Consider the following 26,223-nt stretch of genomic DNA (forward strand, 5'->3'; position numbering starts at 1 on the left):
TTCCGGATGGCCGGGCATTTTATTTCGAGCAACGCGGTATGATAACCGAGTCGCAGGGTATTCCCAACTAACGATGAGAGTACTCGAAACCGGGGAGACATTTTTTTTTGTGTGTTTGGTTTGACCAAAGAATATTGTGCAGGAGGGATGGATTTTTTTTTTTTTTTTTCCTAAAACTCGTTTTTAAGTTGGTATTTGTACATACAGGTGCGCGTCGCTCGCTTCGGCAGCGCGACTATCGACTTTAAGCGCGAGACCCGCGCCCCTTCGGATGATCGATAAAATTGAAATGTAATTTCAGCGCCCACGTTCAATCTCGTTTTTCTGGCGTGTGCCCTGCAGGGTAGGGGATTTTTTTTTTTTTTTTTACCATCATGCTACACGTACATTGGCCCAGCTCGTTGGATTGAAACCCTTTTTTATTTTTCAACGAAAGGTTATTACCAATTACGTTTACAAAAAAAAAAAAAAAAAAAAAAAAAAAAAAGGTGTTCTCACGGCTGAACTATAATTACAAAAGGAAAAGGAGCTCAGGAAAATTTTAAACGCGCAGATTTCTCGGAGGATTCGTCGAGGTCGAGCATCGACATGGGGATTACGAGCCTTGAAGCGGAAAAGTGCGCGTCGGAGGATGCTGCAAATGTTGAGGAATTTCAAATTGAAATTTTTTTTTTGTTTTTTACAAATCGATAGGCTCCTGCAACTTAATTACTCTATGGAGCCAAGAAAAATTGATCGATGGTTAAAGTAACGAAACATATAACGTACATCCACGCAAGATTGGCTCATCTTATTGTTCAAAAATGTAAGAGTAGATGAACCAACCCAAAAGCGTCAAAAGTACTCGAAAAAAAACCTCCTCCTCGCAATCGAGTTCCCACCCTTGTTGCGTAACTTTCACCGCAAGCAAAAAAAAGATAAAATTTCGGCGCTCGTGGAAGAAAATATTCCCGAGGCACGCAAACTCCCTGCTCTATACTGCATACCTACCATTTTGATTAAATTACCATTTCGCATACCACGCGTGGGTTGCAAAATTCGTGACAATCTACCGTCCCATTAACTCGACCTATGTGTACATCGAACTCCCTTCGACTACACATACTCCTCGTTCCAACCCCCATTTATCCTCGCGTATAGCACCAGAAAGGTATTTTTTTTGTTTCCCTCACACCTATACGATCAAAGTTATAATGGCGATGAGGTGATGGAAAGTATAGCGCGTCGGAAGGTAGAGAACACAAGGCACGTCTTGGTCCTCTTTCATTATAACTGCGATCTCTGGGAAGATATTTTTCGTTTTCCCCTTCGATGATTGCTTCCTCCTATATTGGAATATCGGAACGTGGATCGTATGAAAATGGTTTTATTACAGCGTTTTCGTGTTCTGCGTGATCGTGAGGGGTTGGTTTTTTTTTTTCTTTTCTTTTTTTTTTTCTTTCGGCCTTTCGGCCTACTGACTGGAAAAATGTCGTTTAAGAAAACAATAACGGATTTTTCCTGCGCGATGAAAGATTTTATGTTAATACGGAGACGTAAGAGGTACTTGGATACGCGTATCACGCGGAGACGAGAATATTTTCATCGTAAGTTTTACGTACCCTTTCCCACTCTACTCAACATTGGTAATTCATGCCGTATAGTATGAAATGATAACTTGGTTGTTAAATAGGTGCATGGCGAAACTATTCCAGCACTGAACTATTTTCATAATCAAATAAACAAATTTTCCCGTTGAATAATGTACTTTCTCATAACGCCGAAGCTAAATGATGAATCGATTGTACCCATCAGCTGCTGCAAACACCCCCATTCATCGCTAAAAGTATCACTAATTGTTGCCTAGTGCACCATCTTCATTGGATAACATATACAGCATCCCACATTATACGCATTATCTACATGTATATGTTTGTTTGGTGTATATTTACGTATAATTTCAATTCCACACGTATCGATACCCTCCCCGTTACAGCGTTAGCCACCCTCCCCTTAACTAATCCATAACTATATTATACACACGTAGAGTGTACAAGAGATGGAAAGACAACAATCCAAGTGATGGGTAAACACGCGAGTAATCCACCAACGCGCCACCCTAATTTCTCAAGAGAGGCATCAGCCGCGGCGACATTGTAAACTATGCTCCGCGGCGGGTGTGTGTAGAGGTACCTGTTCGAGGTATTTCACAACAACCGTGTTATGGACCTCTGCCCTCGTCTCCTCTCGGATTCCCTTTTTGTTCGTACCTACGATGAAATTTTACAAAAGAAATAAAAAAAAAAATAAAATAAGGAGCAAAAAAATAAAAAATAAACGGGCAAAGGAGTGTTACTGTATACCAGCCACTCCACGGAGATGCCAGGAGCAGAAAGATTCCGCCCTCTCCGGCTCGCTCGACTGCCTCACCCCGAGTGCTGCTGCCGATCAATGCACCGCTCGCCCTATAGCTGTAGGTATAACACACACACGCGCGCGTACCTCTACCCCCCCGGAGTCTTGGGAGGGGGTGTATATGAAAACGCGCGCGCCCCTCCTTCCGTCGACGAGGCTTGAAATGACGTAACGAAGGCCGAAGGACATCGACGGCGTCGGGCGTGTGTGTCCCCGCGGAGGGACCGGACGAAGGGGAGCAGCCCATATATATTACAGATATGTACAACACCGCATTCTCTCTCTCTCTCTCTCTCTCTTTATTCGTGCAAACGAGAGTGTTCCCGCAGATTTCGCCTATACAGGGAGGAGGGCTGATTTGAGTGGTTTGATGCTAGTTTGATAGGGTGCATGGCGCCATAGTTTCTGTTTTACAACTTTGGCCCTCTCTTATATACATATATATGTACACACCAGCGATTTAGATGATGTATACACGACTGCGGGGTGTCGATTGTTGTTTGTTGGTTTTCTCTCAGCCGTATACACGGTGAGAGGAACGTCGACCGATTTGCTATATTGCTGATAATACGCAAATTTTATGGTTTCTCTCGTGGAACGAGGGACGTTTTATCATCATCAAATGGCTCGTCTACGAGAAACACTGTTTGTACGCTGTACGGTAATGGAGACGTTGATGATCCATCGAGAATGCCGTATTCATGAGTACAGGTATTGCGAGTGGGTGGCAGCGATCAAGGGAAAAACGTCTGCAGGTTTCGTTGCATATTCACGCGAGGCGCCTGAAAAAGTGTCTCCTGCTCGAACGGCGATACGTACACCTACTCTCTGGAAAGATAGATTCTTTCGATCGGAATAAAACCGGTATTTGGACGAACTGCAAATTGAACGCGGAAAAAAGTCGACCGACAATTTTCTAAGCTATTGTTTCATTTTACATGTAAGTACGAGAAAATAAACGTTCCATAAGCAAATACAGCTCGAGGTGTTTTATGGGAAATAACAAAAATTAAAGAGTAAACTGGGACCCCGGAGTATGTACACCTATACATTGGGGGAGAGAAGCAAAAACAGAAGTTGACCCAGAAATCTCGGACAACCTGACCCTCGGCCTTAAGTACGTACACAGAGGTGCCCAGTGCCCACACAAGCGCAAGAGCCCGAACGAAAAAATAGACCAAATCGTGATGGCGCATGAAAATGTGATGTGTACGACAAGGGAAGCCGAAGAGCGAAGGTATACAGTCATACAGTGTATGGAGAAAGACAATACATCTCTCATCTCAACCGCGCTACACACGCACACACAGACACGTCCGCTTTGGAGAAGCGGAAGTAGCAGGGCTTTGTGCCAAAGCCGAGGCCGAATTGCTTCATCTCTCGTGCTCCTCCTCCCACGCAACGCAGCGCACAAACGCGGGAGGCGGCCGATGTGGGGGGCAGCGACAATGTTATACATGCACAACAAGTAAATGTAAAAAAAAAAAAAAAAATCCTGCAAATCTACATTATACACTTGATACATCCGTACAAAAGATACGTGTATTGACGACGGAGTCGAGGTGCTCATCGCGCTCTGTCCCCTGACACACATTGACTCGTTAAAATAACGACATAATGGCTAATTCAGCGATAATGAGCGCGAAGCGCATGTCGCGCGAATTAACGTCGAAGGTGAGACGGCGCGCATCGTCATCATCGTCGCTGTATTACAAGAGAACTATAGTGCTACCTATGCTGTTCTATATCACCATCATCATCTCCTCGTTGCTGATTTTGATGCCAAGTGTGATGGCTGCGTGATTTTTCTAAAGAGTGCGGGCACCACTTAATACGTACCCGAGAGGTGTTTATTCGTTTTACACTCGGGCTCGTGTCTCTCGCTACGTATACGTACGCGAGAGAGTGTTTGCCGATGATGTTGGTAGCGCTTTCTCCCAACTGTGTGTGTGTGTGTGTGTGTGTACGAGGTGTACATGCAATGGATCCAGGGAGGGATGATGGAGTCGGTCATCTCGAGCCCGTGTTTGCTTTTCCGTAAATTCTGTAAGCTTGATTTTCGGGACTACTCTCGGATTTCCACGGTATAGGTCAGTTTGTTTTGGAACTGAAGCTCACGAATTTATGTAACTATACGCACGGATCGTTTTATTTTGGAGTGTAAAACATATTTTTACCCCCAAAATATTTATTTCATCTCAAATAGTCAGCATCCAAGTAATGATGATTCCAAGTACAAATTTTTTCTTGGAGAAGAAAAGTTTACCAATACGGCAAAAATGCTGGACTCTGAGTGAAAAGAAATTCCATGATTTTTGTAAATTAAAACGATGGACGAGAAAATATTTAAATCCCGGTGACGATAGCTTGTTTGTTTGACAAAGTGTGGATGTCAAGTGTTGCGTACGAATTTGACATTTAGCAAGTAGCAGCAGGAATACAGTTCGGTGTATATAGGTGTAGGTGACTTCAAAAAGGCAAAACTTTAAACTTTAAATGTATTTATTGGCATTAACTTTAGGTTACATAGCCATTTATACAAAGCAAAAAGACAAAAAGCCGAGAAATACTGCTGGCGTTATCTGGTGATGGAACACCGAGGCTCCAAGTACCTTAGTACCACTGTAGCGTATGATAAGAGCCACGCACGTACCTTATGATAATAATACAATTAATTTGTTTTTTTTATAAACCCTTTTCCAATAAAATATTGAGTACGGATTTTTTAATAATTTTTTATCATCTCCGACGAAGTTGGGTATAAATATTTTTATGTTAACTTTATAAATCACTAACTTTTAATCGCAACTCGACTGACTACCGATCGATAATTCAAAACACTCATGATCTTGAAGAGTTTCAAAACAACAAAGTTTCAACAACTTGCATTTATTTAATTAATCTCGGTCTCTTACGAGATTAAAAACCGTCGTTTCCCCTTTCAATTAAAAGTTTTAATTTAAATGCAAATACTGTAACGTGCTGTGCTAACCAAGTTCTGTAAAATATGTGCTTCTGCTCTTACGTACTTTAATACATATATTTACATGTTTAAATTCAGCGCCCTTATTAAATACCGCTGCAATGGAAAGCTATGTAATTTAATCATATATTTTATGCAAACGGTATTAAATCCTTTTTCATTTATTCATTTAACACAACATTACAATGAGTGGCATCATACAAATGAGTATTTAAATTTGACGCATCGAAACGAAATTATAAAAAATAAAAATTCAATGATATTAACGACGATTAGTATCATATAAGAAAGGGTGACAGGAATGGAGATAACGGATCGTTGTGAATACTATAAAGTAAGGAAGAAAAAAATTATCTTCGGGCAGAAAAATATTATAATGGCCCACATAATCGCATGATTCTTCTAAATCATTAGTGCTTATTAGCGTTGATTAACGACTCGTTCCTTGTTGTGTGCACATAACACAGTACTAACCCCGTTGTATAAAGCGCGAGCCCGGACGTATTTACGGCTTGGAGTAATTATCCCAAGAGAGTTGTCTTCGGGTTGTAGAATGCAAAGTTATTTTTAATTAATTTTACGAGGATATTTCGATGAAAAAAAAAAAAATTTTTTACAGCGATTCTCAGTTTATACGGGTCATACCAGGTATCAATTTATAAATAATCAAGGGATGTAACGTACATTTATTTTTTGACAGATTAATAAAATCAATCGATTGAAATCAATATTTGGAAATTACCAAAAAAGCTGTCATCCACCCCTAAATTGTCAATTGATCGACTTTTCTTTTTTTCCCTTGCATCAGCGTCCCCTTTCAGAAAATTGGGCATTTTGCCACAAAAAAAAGGAGTACAGCTTCATCGGGTCGATGTAGAAAGGTTGGCAAAAATTATACAACTCGCTACAAACTTTTTGCTTGTATGTTCGAAAAATATACTATACCCCTACCATGAAATTTTTACGCTTTACGAAAAAAACTTAGATATATAGTTTGTAATTTGGATTCGATTATTTCAGACGCTACGCAACGTTCAAGGTACTAATTAACTATAACATAACTGACAAAGAATTATTATCTGTTATGTTCTCTGCAACTAGATCTATATCAAAATAAAAATCGATTTGCTACTCATGATGATTTTATGAACTCTGAATGAAATTTAATTTATGCAGATTTGTACTACTGATGAATTATAGCATCTAAAACTACGATTTTTAAAAAGATTAGTCTACATCTCTACATGATGGTTTTAAAACTGTATAACTGTAATCCGTTGTTATCGTTGACTTATAGTTGAATAATTGGCCTTGCATTTTTAACTAAGCTAAAATTAAAAAATCATAAAAAAAAGTATGAATATCTCTATTTTATAAATAAAATCGTTTTCAATTCAAAGCATAGATCAATCATTTCAATTACAAAAAAAACTAAAAATTAATCGATTGATGTAATAAGAAGTTTTGCAACAAACACTCATAAAATTTTTTTAAATTATTTAGGATAACAATTCATTTGTGGTGTATAATCTAACAAATCTGACATTTATCGTGACACATCAAGGCTTACGTAAATTTAAGTTTGATGCTAAGTAATGATTCAGTTTTGCAATCTTGACTTTCCTCGGTTAGTCACATTAATAAAAAACGGCAATAAGTACAGTTGCTACTATGCTGATCAATTTTGAAAATTGAACTGATCTACATGGAATTCTAAAGTTTACTACTTAATGCAATTCATTAAATTGTCGTTAAAAAAAAAAAAAAAAAAAAAAAATTATAAAGTTCGATACGATCATAGCATTGCAAACACAAGACTAAACAATTAATTTTGTAGTAATTATTATGAAAAGATAAATAACACGATTACATGGATAGAAAGAGGCGCGAAAAATTTCATTTCGGTTCTTATCATTTTAATGTCAGTTTTCTGAGCACACGCGTGTATCTTTCACAGAAAGTCTGGCGTGTTATACGTGGTTGTATGATTGCAAGGCGTTGAACTGAATGGCATCCAGATCCAGGGTGTGGTTGTCTGCAAGCGACGAGCTGACTACGGCCCTGGTGAACCCGAAAAACGCGCGGTTTTAAAACGATAACTCGTAAAGTACTGCTATTTGTTATCGTGACAGTTTCAGAGTATTTTCTATCACAAATTATTAGTGTTTTTATCGATATATTCTAAGAAAAATATTATAATGTTATAATGAAAATATAATGAACGGTTGCAAATAGCCTGAATTCTTCGTTTTGTTTTAAAAAAAACTTGCGAATCTCATTTAAATAACAATAATAATAATAATAATAATAATAATAATAATAAACAGTGCATGAAATTAAGAGTTAATGTTATGAAATTTAAACGTTACCACTGATACTCTTGACTTAATTTCATTAACAAACAACACGTAATAATTTGTTCTACTATTTATTTGCTGCTTCATAAGTAATAGCCTTAAAAAATTGGTAGGGCATTATAAAATAAATATAATTTTCATTAAAATATCTTGGTGTGTATAATAGATTTTACTGTTCTTTACGATACATTTTGCAAACAAGTAGCATATTATACTTTAAGAAAACTAAAAATGCCCTATTGATTAATTACGTTTTTTGGGGGAAAATCGTATGGGATGTAAGCATAAAATTTCTGTTTAATTAAGTAATGGCTGAAAAATGAGATTGCATACTGTACAAATTTTTTTATCTTTGTATTAACGTATCGTATAAATTTATAAAAGTTTTAAAAGTTTCATTATACTAATAAAAGTATACTAGTCGAAGTATTTGACAACATAAGTTTTGACATTTGTTATCATATCGAGTGACCTCATCTTGTACTGCTCCACTTGCTGATAAGAAAAACAGCCGAAAGGTGCGAGTGTGGCTCGTGATGATAAGTAGTATACACTAACCGCTAGTGAATGAAATGTAGCAGAGAGAGAGAGTAGCTTAATTGAGCTTTATATTTTCACTAGACTAGGCTCGGAGTCATAATAATACAAACTTCGGAGCGTGTGGTCCGTTTTTAAAACCAGAGCCACGCCCGTACCTATAGGTGGTAAAAAAAAAAAAAAAAAAAAAAAAGTAACTATCAAAAACTCACTGTGTGATTTAAGAATCGAATGGAAATTCGCGTATGTGTGTAGCCATCAAGTAGGTATGCGGGGCAAGTGTGTGTTGTTGTGAAAACAGTACAATTGTGAACCCCGTAAATTGTACTCACGTCGGCCACGTCGTTGCTTTTTCCCCTAGACGCCATCTTGACAACAAGGATGGACGTCCAAACACCTGTAGCGGTCCTTTATTACCGGTCGGTAGCTATACAGTTTGCCTTTTGGTCACTCGCCGTCCGTCCCCGTATATATGTATAGCCAGCACTGCCGTGGACCCAGCCCAACTCTCCTCTTCTCCCGCCTCAACCTCTTTTTCCTCTTTCTTCTTTGCCCAATGCCGCGATGTTAATGCCGATCCAACACTCTCGATATCTATAACCTCAAACTTTGACGCACCTATACGATCTCTTTTTCAAACACACCCTTCAAAAACCCTCCTCGGCACTAACGTGCGGTATACAACTTGGCTTGCGAAGTGTAAACAAAAAACATACGCGCATTGTATGTACATATGCACCGACTCCTTTCATTCATGTGTATTATCGTATATCTGTCTTTCGCGACGCTGACGCACGGACGCACTTTTATTATCGTACATGTACATCAACATATATTTTATAATTACGTATCCTAAGTATATACAATTACGTACGCGTATGTATACACAAAAATAGAGTAGTTGACGGTCCGCAAGCTCTAAAAGCTACTCTCTGTTGGCAGTGTTGGCACTGTGTGCAGTGTATGCACGTCTATGGAATACTGCAGACGCAGCTCTCTTTATTATACCTATGAAACTCTGCCTTATACCTCTATACTATATATATATTGTACCCGCGCGTGAGCTTTCTCTCTCTCGCTCTCTCATTTCACATTGGTGAGTCAGCACGCGAACACATGTTGGTACTTACTCTTTTTCACACGCTTAGAGTGTGTGAGAGTATGTCGCGATCACCCACTCACCGGTTATACCGATCATCACGATCGCACAAACTCGCACATATCCTGCAGTCACTCTGTATCAAGTTTATCGTATAGGTATTATTATAATTGAGAACGAGAGATCGGTAATTAATAAAGATTATAACGGGTTGATATACATATATTGTAATGGGAGAACCAGCCCATTAACCGACCGAGTAGTTTATTTCAAAACAGTTCCAATACATATACTTGAAACAATGTGTACACAACGGTGGCCTTTTTCTCGCGTGTTTGAGTTTTTACGTACGACGGGTCTTTCACCGCGTAACCCTCCCAACCCTTCACCCTTATACCATGTTTTATCCGCCCCCCGACTTTGTTGCAGCTGTACGTTTCTTTTTACGAGGTTTTCACGTTTTAACGTGTGCTAACGCAACCGTTGGGAAAAAAATAGATGTATATACTTACGTAAAAAGGAGATAAAATTCCTTTTTTTTTAATTTCTTCTAAATCTAAGTGTGCCGATTACGGTTTTTTTTCTTTTTCACATTAAAAGGCAATCTTGTTAAACTTTGAAAAAAAAAAAAAAAATTAACGATTTACGAAACAAAATTTCGAAAGTTCGTCTAATTGCATTAACTGGTATGATTTTATTAATAAAAGTGCATTATCACTTTCTCACGGGGCAATGATACTTACTTCGTGCACTTATCTCGATCTCTTATGTCACGCTTATCTTGTGTGTCCTGTGCTGTAACAGCACACTACTGTAAGTATGATATAGAAGCTTCCGTTGATTATCTGCGTCTTTCGAGTAAGTACTTTACACGATAACTGAGTTGCGATAAAAAAAAAAAAAAAAAAAAAAAAAAAAAAAAAAAAAAAAAAAAAAAACAACGAACATCTACGTATTGCGTGTTGATGTGTAAAAAGTTGTAAATATTGCAATCTGATGTATATAAACGCTGGCGAAATGAATAAATAAAACAAATGGGTCGTTCTAGAAGAGACGAGGGTCTACTTTAATTAGCAATAAATTGACAATGGCGAGTAGTTCTCACTTCTGTGACCTCTTATTTCTCATTAGCTTCCTCACTTCTGATCTGTCGTGCTCGTCGCTCTTTTTTACATCCGTCTAATGTACATCAACAGCTCGAGGAAGGAATACGATATTTCAGAAAATCTGTTTCGACGGTTGAAAACTGCTAAACAATAAAATGAAAATTTTTATAAGATTTTTTTTTTATCGAAAGCAAATTTAAGTAAAACTACATTTTCAAGGTAGCTTTTTCTTTTTCCGATCTGTTGCGATGTACATTCACACAAATAATGCATGAGCTGTCTTAGCTATAAATCCACTACTCGACTTGATTAACAAATTATCTATCACGAGCTGAAATTAAATGGTGAAACTACATTCACATTCTTACTAGTACTCGTATAGTAATTAAAAGTTATTTGAAAAGTTGTTGATTTTTTGAAAGTAATATTACTGTTGTGACAAAATATGTATGATATATTGTGTGAATCCATTCCAAGCCTTCAGGGTTTTTACAAGACTTTGGTTACATTAACATGCACAGTGTGAATTTATACACGTGATTTGCATTAGGAATTCCATTTTCCTTTAACTTTTCGTGAAAAATCGATGTAAAACTTATTTAGTGTACAAGTAACTTTTTGCTTGTAGCGCAAAAAAGGATAGGCCGGCAGCCTCGGGACAAGTCAAACTTAGCTTTTCCGATTCTGTTTTCGTCTGATGTATCCAAAGGGAACAACAAAAACTCCCCTTTTCTTCGCTAACACTATTCCTGTAAATTAAAGGGGGTACAAAATCGTGGCTCCGTTTTGAAAAATGATTTATTTTGTTTAATATAAAATACTTCGAATTATTAAAAAAAAAAGAAATAAAAAAATACTGTATTTTCTATGTGCAAACTTTATTCAATTATAATTTTGACAGTAATAATTATAGTAATCAGCTAGTAGTATTCTAATAGTTTAAGAAATCTCTACATTGTAGAAATCCATTTTGCAGTCACAATGACATCAAATGTATAAGTCATATGGAATATAACAATAACAATAATTATAATTTATTTTTCAGGAATCATACAAAAGAACTTCACACGATTGTATAAAAATCTGACCACGTCTTTGCAAAAATGACCAACGAAATGGAAAGAAGAGCTTTTATTCTGGCAACGGTATATAGCTGGCAATTCAATAAATAGTCTTCCCAACTGCATTTGTGCATTGAGCAATTCGTAGACATCAATTATGTGTAAAAAAAATCCTCTAACAATAGTACACATTTTTCTTGTTGCGCTTAAAATGTAAATGAAAGCAATATCATCCAAATTCAGCGTCTCGCAAGTATTATTATTATTTACATATTTCAATTAGTCTTTAAGATTTATATGGATTATATCGAATTGTAATTCTATTAATAAATAAAAAACAAGAGCTTCCAAAAACAATAGGAGTTATTCAAGTAATATTTTTAAACATATGTATTTTATATAATAAATATACATGCAAAATTTACAAACTAATTGTTAAGAAATAATGTCAAAATTTAGATTAAACGATGTGCTGTTGCAAACATATACATGTGTATTTTATGAATTTATGTTGTGTAGTTTAATTTTTTATTTTTTTCTATTTACGTATTAAAAATTAAATCTCAGTGGTAAGTATACATTTTACTTAGCGAGTGATTTTAACTGCAATTTGACAGCACGTGAGGACCTCATTGTCTTGATCCAGCAAAGAAAAACGCAAATTAACCAATTTTTTCGCTTTTCGGTGAGGCAACTTTACAAACGCATGGTAAGTCAAGGTAGATTTCGTACCGACTTTCAAAGGACATGTTTCATTTCGTGACAACATCACACACCCGTTATTTTCGGGTTGTGAAATCTTCCAAATATGCCCACGAACTTCGGGCATCGAGACCTCAACTTGCGGCGTCAAAACGGTTGTATACTTGTCTGCAATCATACAGTAAAAAAAATTGTTGTTTTTGTTCTTTTCTAAAAGAAAAAAAAATTTTTTTTAATCGTAAAATAAATAAATTATTTATCTAATAATTCAACAAACAATACAAAAAAGACTAGGTCGAAAATTTTTTAAATCAACTCAAAGCATAAATAGCTTCATGGATTGTTTCTATTCAATCACTACTATTTTTTAACAACAAACGAATTTTTCATTGCACTCACCAACGATGAAACTTATGTTGGCCGATGCCATTCGGTTTCTCACGAGAATACATGGTTCCTCTGTGCAACCTTGAATTACAAAGTCTTGGGGTGGCTTGCCTATACTACACTTCTTGAAAGGGGTCGATTCACTTAAAGCCATGTGCACGAGACACGCAATGACGACGAAAACTGCACGGCACAAAAATAATAATAATAATAATGTGATAGCCTTGGCTTCTAGTATGCAATGTGAGTTAAAAATGTTTATTTGTGCATAGGTTAAATGGAATAAGAGATGGAGTAAAAAAAAATTATTTACCATTAATGATGAGCTTCATTTTTGTTGCTGTGGTATAGTTTTCTATTTGTATTCACAATACACGACTGACAGAACCGTTGAAGTTACAGCGACTGAAGTATTGTAACCATCGTGTCATTTAAGTCCCTTGTAATTAAGTTAAGCTTTTCCTTTATCAGGTTTCTTAATCGCGTTCGATTACGTCAGCCTAATTATCCTCGATATCCATCCCAAACCCATGTATGTCGGGTGAGGTCAAAGTTTCACTTGTGAATCACGTACAGGGTAATGGTTTTATTAATTATGAAATTTCACTAACAATGTCATCCTCTTAAAAACAAAACAACATTAAGCGTTATTACGTAGGGTGTAGGTGCTATGCGCATGTATTTTCTTCGAAATTTAATGTAATTTTAATAATTTAATTTAACGAAATATAATGGGAAAAATATTTATTTCAACAAACTTGCGTAATAAGCCGATGTAAGAGATACATGTTTGATTCTTACAGCAAAGTGAAATTGTATATTAGGTGAGCAAGGTAGTGCCAAGTGTTTATTTACTTCAAGAGGTCGGTGTGATTATGTTACCGGCAAAACCCGAAATCTCAACGAAACCTGAATTTTCTCAAGTTTAAGGCAAAATTTAAAATGTTTACAACCACCTTGTAGGCAAATCGGATTTTGCACGGGCAATTTTAGTTAATCTTGAAAATCGGTGCATTTTACATTCAAACGGTATATCTTTAGATGCATGACTAATATTGCCTTAAATTTGAGGAAACTTGCTTTGGGTAAAATGTTAAACTTATACCTCAAACGCTACGTTTCCACGGAATAGTAAACGAAAGTCTGTAAAGTTATTGGTTTTCACCAAAGTTCATTCAAATGGCACTAAACTATCGATGATAACATTATCGTCAATTCTTGGGAACAGCATGGACTAATTAGCTCGCCTTTTATAAACCCAATGTACATTATTGTATGGTTCACGCACAGTAAATTATGATCGAAAGATGAAAACAAAAGGTTTTGAATTACTATTTGATAGGAAACGTAAACTATCCCCATCCATGTATAAGCCTTTAAAAGAGTGTGTCTTGCTACGAGCGTCGCTTGAATTTCGGCATCTGTATGAATCGTTCGACCAAACGATCTCTAACGGGAGCTGGCGCGTACTCGAAAAACGCGTGATAAATCTTGTAACGCCACGGCTCGCACCTGTGAACACCAAGTAGTGGACATTTGAAATTGTTTTGCACAAATTTTTCAATACTATATATTTAGTTGACTCCTTTCTTTTGTCGGACCAACGAAATGACGTGACGTATAGGAAAAATTACCATCACGAAAAGTTAGTGTAAGGTATAAGTCACGCGGACCAAAGTAAAAATATCAGCCATGGCTCGCCACCGACAATCCAATATCGTGATATTTGTCGATAAAAGTTAAAGTAACACACTTGTATTTCGCCGAGGGTCTTCTGTCGATGAGCGCGCCCTCGAAGGCCCCAAGTATCTCCTCGTTTCGTAAAAGATCGTGTCTCGTTTGAACGGCGAGCGGCTCGAGGGACTTGCTGTACGCGTCGAAGTAGTCCCCGTAGAAGGCCTTGGTCTCGTCGCTCATGGCTGCGCGCATCTGCTCAAAGTACTCCATCTGCCGAGCCATTATGCGGCTCTCCGTGTAAAAGGAACCTGTCGATCGGCACCAATAACCACATCACTGCTCGTTAAAAAAACAACAAAAATATCACATGTAAATTACCAGGGACGAAACTGATGGCCCGAGCCGAAAAGTTCTTGAACTCGATCCTAAGCGAGCAGGTCCAAGTTTCGATGGCCGCTTTGGTCGAGGCGTATACCGCGAGTCCGGGTAGAGCCGATTTGGCGCAGTGGCTCGACACGTTGATCACGCGAGCACCGCTATTGCGGCGTATCAGCGGCAACAAGGCTCGCGTCAGGAGCTGCGGGCCCACGAGGTTGACCTTCAGCTGGTGTTCTATGTGCTCGGGCTCCTGCCAGTCGAATAGGCCGAACACCATCACTCCGGCGTTGTTCACCAAAGCATGCAATTCTATGGGAGGGAACGAAATTGTCCTTTTTCATCGTAAAAAAAAAAAAAAAAAAAAAAAAAACAATTTCAACTCTCGAATGTATACATCAGCGTTACGATGAATCGTTGGGTACAAGCGCACAGAGGAAATCTCTACAAATTAGAAAGTGTTTTTCAAAAAACTGTTGTTTCTCCAGTTGGCGATGGGTAATTTAAACACGTGGTTGTCAAATTTTTGGCACATACGATGTTTTTTTTTTTTTTTATCTACTACACGCGTGAATTGAATCGACGATTAATGAATGGTTTTCAAATTCAAGTAAATACAGCACTTTGACACGGTACAAGTTGAAAATCAGACAATTTCTTTTTCATTGGAACTTGCCATGAAACAAGGACCAACTCGACCTTATAATGAAGAATCGAAAAAAAATGTACAGCCGATCGGTAAGCAGTTCCAATTGTATAGGTTTCAACCATCATCGTGATTCTGCGGATTCAGATTGGATGTCACTTTTAAAACGTAAAAGCACATAATTGTAAAAAAAAAAAAAATCATTTTTTTTTTTTTAAACAGCTCTTTCTTGCCGTTCGATGCTTAAAAGGTTTCACATACTCAGCCCTTCGTCTCTGAGGGTGTCCTCGACCGCTCGCGCAAACTCCCGCCGGCTGCGCTCCTCGGTGACATCGAGCGGTAGGACCTGGACGCCGTCCAGACCCGCCAGCGCTTGGGCCCCTGGACCCGCTGCGTCGAGCACCCCAGCCACCACCGACGATCCCAGCTCTGCCGAGCGCACGGCCATCCCGTAACCGAGGCCCGAATCGCAACCGGTTATAACGGTCAGTTGGCGCCGGTCCAGCCTCACGCGGCTCAACCCCTGCCAGAGTCGAGCCACACCGCGACCGACACTTCTGACAGCTATGATCGAGCGAAGACAACAATTATTTTATTTTTTTTTTTACATGTGTTTAAAGTGCAAGTGTGTATAAGGTATACACGTGTCATGTGTAAAACCCCGTACCGCATGTACAACTATTTATATATAATTACATCCCACGCAATAAGTAAGTATATACACCTACTGCGCGTCATCTCCTCTCTCTCTGACATCTGATGATCTTTTGTTGATGCTTTCACTGCGTGCATATAGTTAATAATACACGCACGTGTAATGAGTACTTTTTTAATTGTGTGTTACATTGCTTATGAATGACGATTAATTCTATTTTTTTTTTGTTTTGTTTTTAATCAAACACACGCGTAACATTTTAAATATATTAGTGTATACTGTTGTACTGACAAGGAAACAACTTTTGTACCCAAACTGCACACGAACGTACAGATGTGTCGGCGATATCAACACAAAATTCCAACAGTTCGAAATGATATAGAGAAGGGCGATGTCGACTCACATGAATAAATCCTCGCGATGGAGTTTGCTGGTCCATTGCTGCTGTTGTTCCTCGCTTCGATGCGGGACGAGGCAACGATAGACGCTCGATGTCGATTCAGCAGCCGTTCGACGTTGGGACGGGCGATCGTTAACATTGTGTCGCCGATCTTTGTGTATATACCTATGCAGCTACCACTGGCCGCTCAACATTTTTCAAAATCACTTGTCCACTCCATTAAGGGGGTAAAAAACGTTTCTTGCGGTGACGACGAACTACTTGCAAGTATCCATGGCAAAAAAAAAAAAAAAAAAAAATGGAAAGAAAAGAGTAATGACGTGACTCGATAATGCGAGAGACGAGTGTTGTAACTGGCCGAGTAGAGCGAGAAATGAAGAAAGCCGAAAGACCCGGAGTTGCGGGACAGCCCGTTGCATGGAGGATATTATACAGTTAGTTACTTCCCCCACCGCGATTCCTCGAAACCCATCTGAAACTCCAAATTCTTTTCATTCCTTTTTTAGATGCAGCGAGTCGTGTATCAGCAGTTACGTGGATCTCTTTTTTTTTTTTTTTTTTTTTTTCAGGCTCGGTTTAATTTTTACACCAACGAAATCGTAGTATGTATTTTATTTTCATGTAAAGGCATGTTAATGAAGAACTCAATCAAGATTTACTTTTTTTTTTTATTCTTCCCTCTGATGGTATTTAAATTCGATACAGCGAGACGGAAGAATCGTTATTTAACAAACTATGTAAAACACGTTATTCTTAGGAGCTTGATCAATTTTTTTTTTTTTTTTCACTTCTAATGAAAAAAGTATACGTATTTTGTGCGCTTGTTTAATTTAAAAGACTTTTTTGATTTGACTGAATTTCCTTGCAAGTATTCAAGTATTACAAAATGGAAATTTATAATAAATTGAATCACACTGGCCAATGAATAATTTGTTTCCCGATTTTTTGCTGCTAAGATCCGCTTTAGGTTTAAACTTTTGTAGAACTATTTACATTGTATCTCTAAAAGTATACATAAAACTATCTTCATAACACATTTTAGTTTTTCACGTTTATTTTTCATTAATAATAATTTTTTTTACTTAATGATAATAAATGAAAATTTGCAACGATATAATATATTTTTAAAACTAAGTATATAAGAAAAAGTGCTTACTAAAGTTACTTGCAAGATATACAATTTACATATATATTTTTATACAAACTATAAATTGATACGATTTAACAAATATTTGACTATGTATAAATATCAGTTTAAACAGCAAAATTGATCTGCTCTCATTTAATATACATATATATTACGTCGCTTGTCCGCAGTTCTTTAAAGCCACATAAAACTCTTTAAAAGAATAGTAATGACTCACGCAGACTCAAGTCAAAGTATCGGTTTGATGATTAATTTATCACTCACAGCGTTACGTGTAAAGTCAAGACTTGTGGATTCTTTAGCGATACAAAATAGCGATCCATCATACAGCACCTTGGTGTATTTACAAATCTATCTTCTTTAGTTGCTGTTCTCGTTGACGTTGACCAATGGATTGTTCTTAGGATCGAACGAGGGGTCGCCGTCCGTGGCCATTCTGCCGAGCCAAGAGGCCACAAGCGTTATCAAAACGTAGGCAGCAATGATGACGACCACTAAAATTACATATCGCTTGGGAAAAGAGCCCTGACTGTTTCTTCTCTGTGCTTGCTGTCTTGTTATTAGTTTCCACCATCTCAAAAACCACTCTACTGCCGATTTTCGTTGATACTTGAAATCGTCGTGATCGATCAAATCGTCCTTTGCATTGTCATAGGACTCAAAAACTCGTCTTACTGTTGGACTCGACATGCCAGAGTCAGATTCCATATTTACTACTGAATATGGCGGCCCTAGCTTTTGACTGGTCGAATGTACATTGTTCGACAGAGAGTTGGATGATGTTACCATACTACTCGTTCTGGATGTGGCTACGGAAGATGTAGCATGATTCTGATAAAAAGAAGACTGGCCATTTTCTGATTCCACCACATTACGTGCCGGCTCTGGCTTCTCTTCCTTTTCGTCGCTCAACTAAAAATAAAAATATGTTTATCAAAAGAATTCCTTTTTTAGAAGATGACTCAATTTAAATATGTACCAAAGGGAGCCCTTGAGCAGATCTTGCCCAATTGACGCCAGCCAGCTTCTCTCTGAGTACGTCAGCCACTGGAGACACCAGATTTGGTTGTGGAATTATGCGAGTAGTACAGGCTGGGCAAACATAATTGGATGAACTCTGGGACTCTGGCAGGCTTCTGCAGTGGTCATCAAGGCAGGCCCAATGGTAAACATGATAACAGGTTAATCTACAACACTCCCTATTGCTCAGGCTCTCGTTGCAAAATGTACAGATTGGGTTGCAATCGCTGTCTTGCAGCCATTGCAAGTAGGACTGGATAACGCACTAAAAAAAAACAGATGATTAGTCGCTATGACAAGTGTTCACAGCTCAAAAACTAAGGCACTGCATAGTAATACTGAGTATAATTATTGAAAATCAAAATACACCAAAGCACAGAGGGGAAAACGAGCAACGAAAAAAATACGAAAGATCACACGTTCTAAAAATAAATGAGTAAATAAATAAGCAAACACTTACTTTAGGATGATTTGTAACCATGCAATTCTCGCATACATTGACGCAATGCTCGAAGCAGAATTGATTGGTGACTTTACGTTTCGGACACTTGCACAGCCCCATGATTTATAATTAATTTTGTTATCGTCCGGCAATATGCCTTCAGTACCCAAACACACACACACCCAACTACAATCAGACAAAACAACAGACTTTGTTATTTTGTGATCAAAGTAGATGAAAACGAACAATCAGATTTTTTCACATGGCCTTATTGTTTTAAACTAGATAATAATATTTCTAACTTTTGCCCGTCTACCACTTTAAGAACCGACTTGACGAGATTTTTGCGAGAATCACGACAGCGGAGCAGCTGCGGTATACTCGAGACGTGAGGCCACGTCGTTGTCGCCGCTGCTGCGTCTCATTTTACTATACTACAGGGATGGGCTGATGGGCTCCGGTGGAAAGCTCCAATAAGCTTGCACCTTACAGATGACTTTTTTAATTTTCAAAATTTTGAGCGGTGAAGCTTTTGTTTTTCAGTATAATAAATTATCGTGGCCCCTAAATAACGTTTAATTAAAACACTTGAACAAAATAATGTGTGAATTCGGAACAAATTTTTAAAAAAGGGCTCCGAGGAGTTCGAGGACTCCGGACTCCGACTGCTCCGAAATACGTAAGGTTAGGTACATAGTCCCTCACATTAACCTAACCAATCCTGGCTGTATTCCGCAAATGCTGGGTGTATTCCGCAAATGCTGCCAGCAGTTAAGTTACGTAGGTCGTGGTAACGCCGCATGGTCGGGTAGCGCTAGCGTCAACCTGTACCTACTAACTGTCGGTGGGTTCCGCATGTCAACAAACTTTGATATTTTTTACTGTTTTCGCTCCCATGCCATGATGCCATCTGATATTTCGGAGTTTGTTGACATGCGGAACCCACCGACAGTTAGTACAGGTTGACGCTAGCGCTACCCGACCATGCGGCGTTACCACGACCTACGTAACTTAACTGCTGGCAGCATTTGCGGAATACACCCATAGTCCGCAGGCTAAGTATACGTCCTTAACCGCCTTTTTCACTAACGTTTAGAATAATGATTGAGACAATCAATGATTGTATCATGAGTTTTTGTATAAAGTTCAATTTATACAAATAAGTTGGTAAATATAGGCACATATGATTAATATTTAAACATTTTAAGCTGTATAAATATATAACATAGATTCCAAATATGCATTATTACCGCTGGAATATGCTAACAAAACCAAATATCCGTCTTTCTCACCCAGCAAAATAATAGGTATCTGTATAATCCTGTATCAATTTATTGCACACATGCGAAATGTTCAATGACAGTAAACAATGACATAATTTCAAACTTTACTTTTAACTCTTCATTTCACACGTAATTTTACAATGCAATTGATAAATTATTATTCATACAAAAGTATTAATATTCTTATAGGAGGTCGATTTTCAGGCAAAAGATTATTTGTAAACTTGCCGTAAACAGCACAGCCAGTGTCAACTTTTTATTTTCTATCTACACAACTAGTTGCGGCTGGTTTTAGCGTTTCAGATTTCTAAACTAAAAAGTGGCCCTAAAATTCTGAAGGAAAGCTTTAGATATTTTAGGCCCTAGAGCCATGTTGTCAATTATAAACCAGCCGCAACTTATTTGACAGATACAAAATGAAAATTCAACATTTTCTGTGCTGTTTGCGGCAAGTTTACAATTTATCTATTACTCGAAAGTATAAATATATAGGAGGTCAATATTCGTATAAAACATACACTGCAAACTTGCCGCAAGTAGCACAAACATCGTAAATTATTTATTTTGTATCTATTTCGAGAGTTGCGGCTGGTTTATAAGTGACTAAATGGCTCTAGGGCTAAGCTGCCTAAAGCTCTCCTTCAGAATTTCAGAAGCAATTTTTGGCCAAAAAAATCACGACCGCTAGATGGCGCTGATCCAAATGATTATTACTATACTTATACTAGAGCCATTTAATCATTTATAAACCAGCCGCAACTAATTTGATAAATACAAAATAAAAAGATAACATTGTTTGTGCTGTTTGCGGCAAGTTTGCAGTGTATGTTGTATGCGAATATCAACCTCATATATATTTATACTTTTGGGTAATAGATGAATTGTAAACTTGACGCAAACAGTGCAAACAACGTTAACTTTTTATTTTATATTTATGAAATTAGTTGCGGCTGGTTTATAAGTAATTAAATGGCTCTAGGGCTAAGCTGCCTAAAGCTCTCTTTCAGAATTTCAGAAGCAATTTTTAGCCAAAAAAATCACTACCGCTAGATGGCGCTGATCCAAATGATTATTACTATACTCATACTAGAGCCATTTAATCATTTATAAACCAGCCGCAACTAATTTGATAAATACAAAATAAAAAGATAACATTGTTTGTGCTGTTTGCGGCAAGTTTACAATTTATCTTTTACCCGAAAGTATAAATACATAGGAAGTCAATATTCGTGTAAAAAATGCATTGTAAACTTGCCGCAAACAGCACAAACAATGTTATCTTATTATTTTGTATTTATCAAATTAGTTGCGGCTGGTTTATAATTGATTAAATGGCTCTACTATAAGTAGTTATAATCATTAGGATCAGCGCCATCTAGCGGTCGTGATTTTTTTGGCCAAAAATTGCTTCTGAAATTCTGAAGGAGAGCTTTAGGCAGCTTAGCCCTAGAGCCATTTAGTCACTTATAAACCAGCCGCAACTCTCGAAATAGATACAAAATAAATAATTAACGATGTTTGTGCTACTTGCGGCAAGTTTGCAGTGTATGTTTTACACCAATATCGACCTCCCTTATATTTACACTTTCGGGTAATAGATAAATAGTGCAAACTTGCCGCAAACAGCACAAACAATGTTATCTTTTTATTTTGTATTTATCAAATTAGTTGCGGCTGGTTTATAAATGATTAAATGGCTCTAGTATAAGTATAGTAATAATCATTTGGATCAGCGCCATCTAGCGGTCGTGATTTTTTTGGCCAAAAATTGCTTCTGAAATTCTGAAGGAGAGCTTTAGGCAGCTTAGCCCTAGAGCCATTTAGTCACTTATAAACCAGCCGCAACTCTCGAAATAGATACAAAATAAATAATTTACGATGTTTGTGCTACTTGCGGCAAGTTTGCAGTGTATGTTTTATACGAATATTGACCTCCTATATATTTATACTTTCGAGTAATAGATAAATTGTAAACTTGCCGCAAACAGCACAGAAAATGTTGAATTTTCATTTTGTATCTGTCAAATAAGTTGCGGCTGGTTTATAATTGACAACATGGCTCTAGGGCCTAAAATATCTAAAGCTTTCCTTCAGAATTTTAGGGCCACTTTTTAGTTTAGAAATCTGAAACGCTAAAACCAGCCGCAACTAGTTGTGTAGATAGAAAATAAAAAGTTGACACTGGCTGTGCTGTTTACGGCAAGTTTACAAATAATCTTTTGCCTGAAAATCGACCTCCTATAAGAATATTAATACTTTTGTATGAATAATAATTTATCAATTGCATTGTAAAATTACGTGTGAAATGAAGAGTTAAAAGTAAAGTTTGAAATTATGTCATTGTTTACTGTCATTGAACATTTCGCATGTGTGCAATAAATTGATACAGGATTATACAGATACCTATTATTTTGCTGGGTGAGAAAGACGGATATTTGGTTTTGTTAGCATATTCCAGCGGTAATAATGCATATTTGGAATCTATGTTATATATTTATACAGCTTAAAATGTTTAAATATTAATCATATGTGCCTATATTTACCAACTTATTTGTATAAATTGAACTTTATACAAAAACTCATGATACAATCATTGATTGTCTCAATCATTATTCTAAACGTTAGTGAAAAAGGCGGTTAAGGACGTATACTTAGCCTGCGGACTATGGGTGTATTCCGCAAATGCTGCCAGCAGTTAAGTTACGTAGGTCGTGGTAACGCCGCATGGTCGGGTAGCGCTAGCGTCAACCTGTACTAACTGTCGGTGGGTTCCGCATGTCAACAAACTCCGAAATATCAGATGGCATCATGGCATGGGAGCGAAAACAGTAAAAAATATCAAAGTTTGTTGACATGCGGAACCCACCGACAGTTAGTAGGTACAGGTTGACGCTAGCGCTACCCGACCATGCGGCGTTACCACGACCTACGTAACTTAACTGCTGGCAGCATTTGCGGAATACACCCGCTGCCAGGGCAGTGTTGGTCTTCAGTCCTTAGATTTTGGCCCCGAGCGCTTGCCAGCGCCACCCCCGGGGCCAACTAGAAGTAATCAATCAGACTCATCATGCGTGCCTAGTTTTTTCAGTAGAGTAAGGCCTAGTTTGATCAGACATGCCCAAGCCCGAGGTCGCGGAAAAGTCCCTACCGTTTCAGCAGACGAGTGCATTCAAATAGATTGCAGAGATTGCTATTGACGTAGCAGGTGCGTATTTTGAGTATGTTTCTATTTTAAAGTAATTTAGCTTAGTGATTTAAAGACACTTGCAATATTACATCCAAATGTTTAGAAAAGCTTTGTTAAATTATAATACGAATTGTTGCTTTACGTTGCAGATGCCTCCTTGAAAATCATTTTGAATAATGCATTTACTCTGGTTTGGGTTAATTTTCCAACCCACGTTGATTTGATGCACATGTCAAAAGTGCCCTAGGCATTAGGATGGATGCTGGTTCACTGCCAGAAGGTGTTCATTACACAAGGTAAGAACGTCGATATTGTTAAAACAATTAAAGTTGAAGCAATTGTTGGAAATTGATTATCTTCTTTCATTTACAGTATTCGAGCTTGCGATGAAACAAATGTAGATAAGGGATCTGTTTATCACATACTTATCACTGCAGTACAGCCAGCAACAGTTCCTAATAATTTATCCCTTCCAGATCTCATCTTTAAAAATTCCTAATTCAAACCAAACACTGTCCAGCATCAGCAGTGGTTATTGTGGTAGCAAGTTCGACATGAGAGAAGTTTGAGCGATGGCAGACCTGAGCTGCCTGACGTGTTGACTGTCATAAGAAGGCAGAGAAGTCAACTGGAGAGTGCTGCTACGGACTGTAAGTCTTGAAGACTGTATTTGCCTGACAAAAGTGACACTCCTAGTTATATACCTAGTTTGCAGAGGTTCAGCCAGCATACTATCCAGCCACTTGAGGCATGTGTATTGGCTTCTCCAAGTGAAAAAACCTAAGGTAGCGAGTGAATCTAAGCATTGTGCATCACCGATACCAGCCATCGTTCTGGAAGAAGGAGGACACGCCAGTTCAGAAGAAGCTGTCACTGCCACGTTTACCAAGCTCAATATAACTAAAAGTTTAGCATCCGAGATTCCCAGCACGAGTAATCAGCTAACGTTGCCAAAAGACAAGACAAAACATCAGAGGACATTCTCAACATCGCGCGATGGAGATTATAAGTCGTGTTCAGAATATGAAACCAATAAGGATCATTTGCGCATCTGTCTTGTTTGTTTTCGCCATCAAGATTTAACAAAATAATTTGGGGAGCTGGCGGAACGAATCCAGCTGGCATTATTGTGAGTTGCTATGATTGTGGAAAAATAATGATTCACTTTGCTGACAAGATGTTTGAGAACGACAGCAACTGTTTGATTAGCAGTCCCGACAAACACAAAGGTCCTTTGAGAGCACTGGACTTTAATCCATTTCAGTCTCATTTTCTAGCTACTGGTGCGACAGATATTCACATGAATACTTTGTATATTAATTGGACAAATGAGCCTATGTCTCCTAGTCCCAAAAAAATTTACCACCTGAGGATGTACTGGATAAATCATGGAATACACGAGATACGTTACTTGGCAACATTTTTTTAAACATTCATAATTGACATTAGAGCATTTTGTTGTTTACAGTGCAACACATTCTTGCTTCAACATTTTCACAGCGTTGTGTCATTCAAAGAAGAATTAAGCCATGGTAATACTCACCGATGCCAATTCAAGAGCCTTTATAAGCATTATCATCAGAAATTTTAACATAACAATTCTTCATCTTTATTGAAATGTAAGTGAGATGAAAATCAGTACACTGACATCTTGATATATAGTCACACAGCTGTCTCTTGCTTCAGAAGAGGATTAAACTCCAATTATTGAACTGTGGGATTTGAGATTTGCGACCACACCGTAAAAACATTCCAAAACCATCGAAGAAAAGTAATATCAATTGCCTGGAATCCTTATAATTCTGATCTTCTCAGTTATGCAAAAGACAATAGAATTCTCTCTTGGAATCCTAATTTCAATATTCCAGTACGTAGCAGTTAAATTTTTTTCGCAACTCTGTTTTTTATTGTGTGATGCTTATTTTTTATTACAAATCTTATTTTAGGGTGGTGATACTGTTGGCTAATTGGCTCAAACAAATCATGGAAACTTAAATGTGTCTTAGTGTCCTAGATGAGCTTGATTGGTTGTGAGTACTACTTCATATGGCCAGGCAATAGCATACTCTCTGTAAGGTGGAGCTGACCATTGATCTGCTGAAACGTTGAATAAAATGTTGATTCATTTCATGGCATGAACCCATTCCCACAAGTCTCACAGATGATGCAAACAGAAGTATATTATGAAAGTAATGCTGTAGAGTCCCCAGTCTCTGGTTTAATGGTAGCTAACTATGCGAATAATATCATACTTGAAGTTATACTTTTTATTTCACTAACAATGAGAGTTGGAAACAAAAATAAATTAGTACCCGAACCAAATAATATACCAATTAAGTCAGACTATACAGCTGAAATTGATGATCAAACTGCTCAATTCCAATAATTGTAATTAAAACGCTTTTAACTAGTGTTCTCGTAATTTATGTAGCTCCACAAGCTTCCAAAGTAATATTTTGTAGCTTGCTATACATGCCAGTATATTTAAAGTTCAAGCAATCAATACAGTTATTGCGCTAAAATTGTTTAAAGAGCTGCTACTTTTACAAATTTAAGTATTAGTTACATTTCAACATTTTTACAAATTAAAGCTACTTTTTTTTAGAAATAACAAACATTTTATTACACCTGGATCTGTCCTTACTCTTTTCTTCCATTATCCTTTTTCACGATATTCTCTATTGGGATTAAATTTTTCTTTGAGCTCATCAATAAATGAAACATTAATTATACACAACTTTATATATCAAAAGAAAATTGCTAGA

General features: G+C 37.5%; 3 protein-coding genes across 7 annotated transcripts in view; all 3 read right to left on the minus strand.

The window, feature by feature from the left end:
* The window catches only part of Atpalpha (sodium/potassium-transporting ATPase subunit alpha), an 89,688-nt gene extending 80,466 nt beyond the window's left edge, over positions 1 to 9,222 (minus strand). For 2 of the 3 annotated variants that reach the window (XM_014350408.3, XM_014350407.3), the window contains exon 1: positions 8,604 to 9,221. In XM_014350408.3, coding sequence (XP_014205894.2) covers positions 8,604 to 8,639 — 36 coding nt within the window. In that variant the 5' untranslated portion in view covers positions 8,640 to 9,221. Of the gene's footprint in view, positions 1 to 8,603 lie in introns of all 3 variants that reach the window. The other variant, XM_014350409.3, reaches the window with a different exon arrangement.
* Positions 9,223 to 11,422: 2,200 nt separating this feature from the next.
* Positions 11,423 to 16,735, minus strand: sro (SDR family oxidoreductase shroud). Of its 2 annotated transcripts, XR_016292969.1 has the most exons (8): positions 16,383 to 16,735; positions 15,586 to 15,888; positions 14,682 to 14,990; positions 14,380 to 14,611; positions 13,732 to 14,138; positions 12,940 to 13,248; positions 12,639 to 12,809; positions 11,423 to 12,407 (listed from the first exon to the last, which is right to left on the minus strand). XR_016292969.1 is itself a non-coding variant. In XM_014350491.2 (5 exons), the coding sequence occupies exons 1-5, from the start codon at positions 16,516 to 16,518 to the stop codon at positions 14,021 to 14,023; spliced, it is 1,098 nt and encodes a 365-aa protein (XP_014205977.2). In that variant the 5' UTR covers positions 16,519 to 16,735; the 3' UTR covers positions 13,322 to 14,020. The 2 variants fall into 2 exon arrangements, 1 of the variants encoding a protein (XP_014205977.2); XM_014350491.2 differs by lacking the exons at positions 11,423 to 12,407; positions 12,639 to 12,809; positions 12,940 to 13,248 and having other exon boundaries at positions 13,322 to 14,138.
* Positions 16,736 to 16,998: 263 nt separating this feature from the next.
* LOC106637628 (zinc finger protein-like 1 homolog) lies at positions 16,999 to 19,678 on the minus strand. 2 transcript variants are annotated; one of them, XM_014350493.2, is made up of 3 exons: positions 19,007 to 19,678; positions 18,506 to 18,811; positions 16,999 to 18,438 (listed from the first exon to the last, which is right to left on the minus strand). In XM_014350493.2, the coding sequence occupies exons 1-3, from the start codon at positions 19,106 to 19,108 to the stop codon at positions 17,887 to 17,889; spliced, it is 960 nt and encodes a 319-aa protein (XP_014205979.1). In that variant the 5' UTR covers positions 19,109 to 19,678; the 3' UTR covers positions 16,999 to 17,886. The 2 variants fall into 2 exon arrangements, with proteins under 2 accessions (XP_014205979.1, XP_014205981.1); XM_014350495.2 differs by having other exon boundaries at positions 18,506 to 18,713; positions 19,007 to 19,084.
* Positions 19,679 to 26,223: the final 6,545 nt, after the last annotated feature.

Source organism: Copidosoma floridanum, unplaced genomic scaffold (genome assembly GCF_036245765.1).
Source record: "Copidosoma floridanum isolate Cflo_tuat_1 unplaced genomic scaffold, Cflo_Japanese_pri ptg000013l, whole genome shotgun sequence".
NCBI classification, from domain to species: Eukaryota; Metazoa; Arthropoda; class Insecta; order Hymenoptera; family Encyrtidae; genus Copidosoma; species Copidosoma floridanum.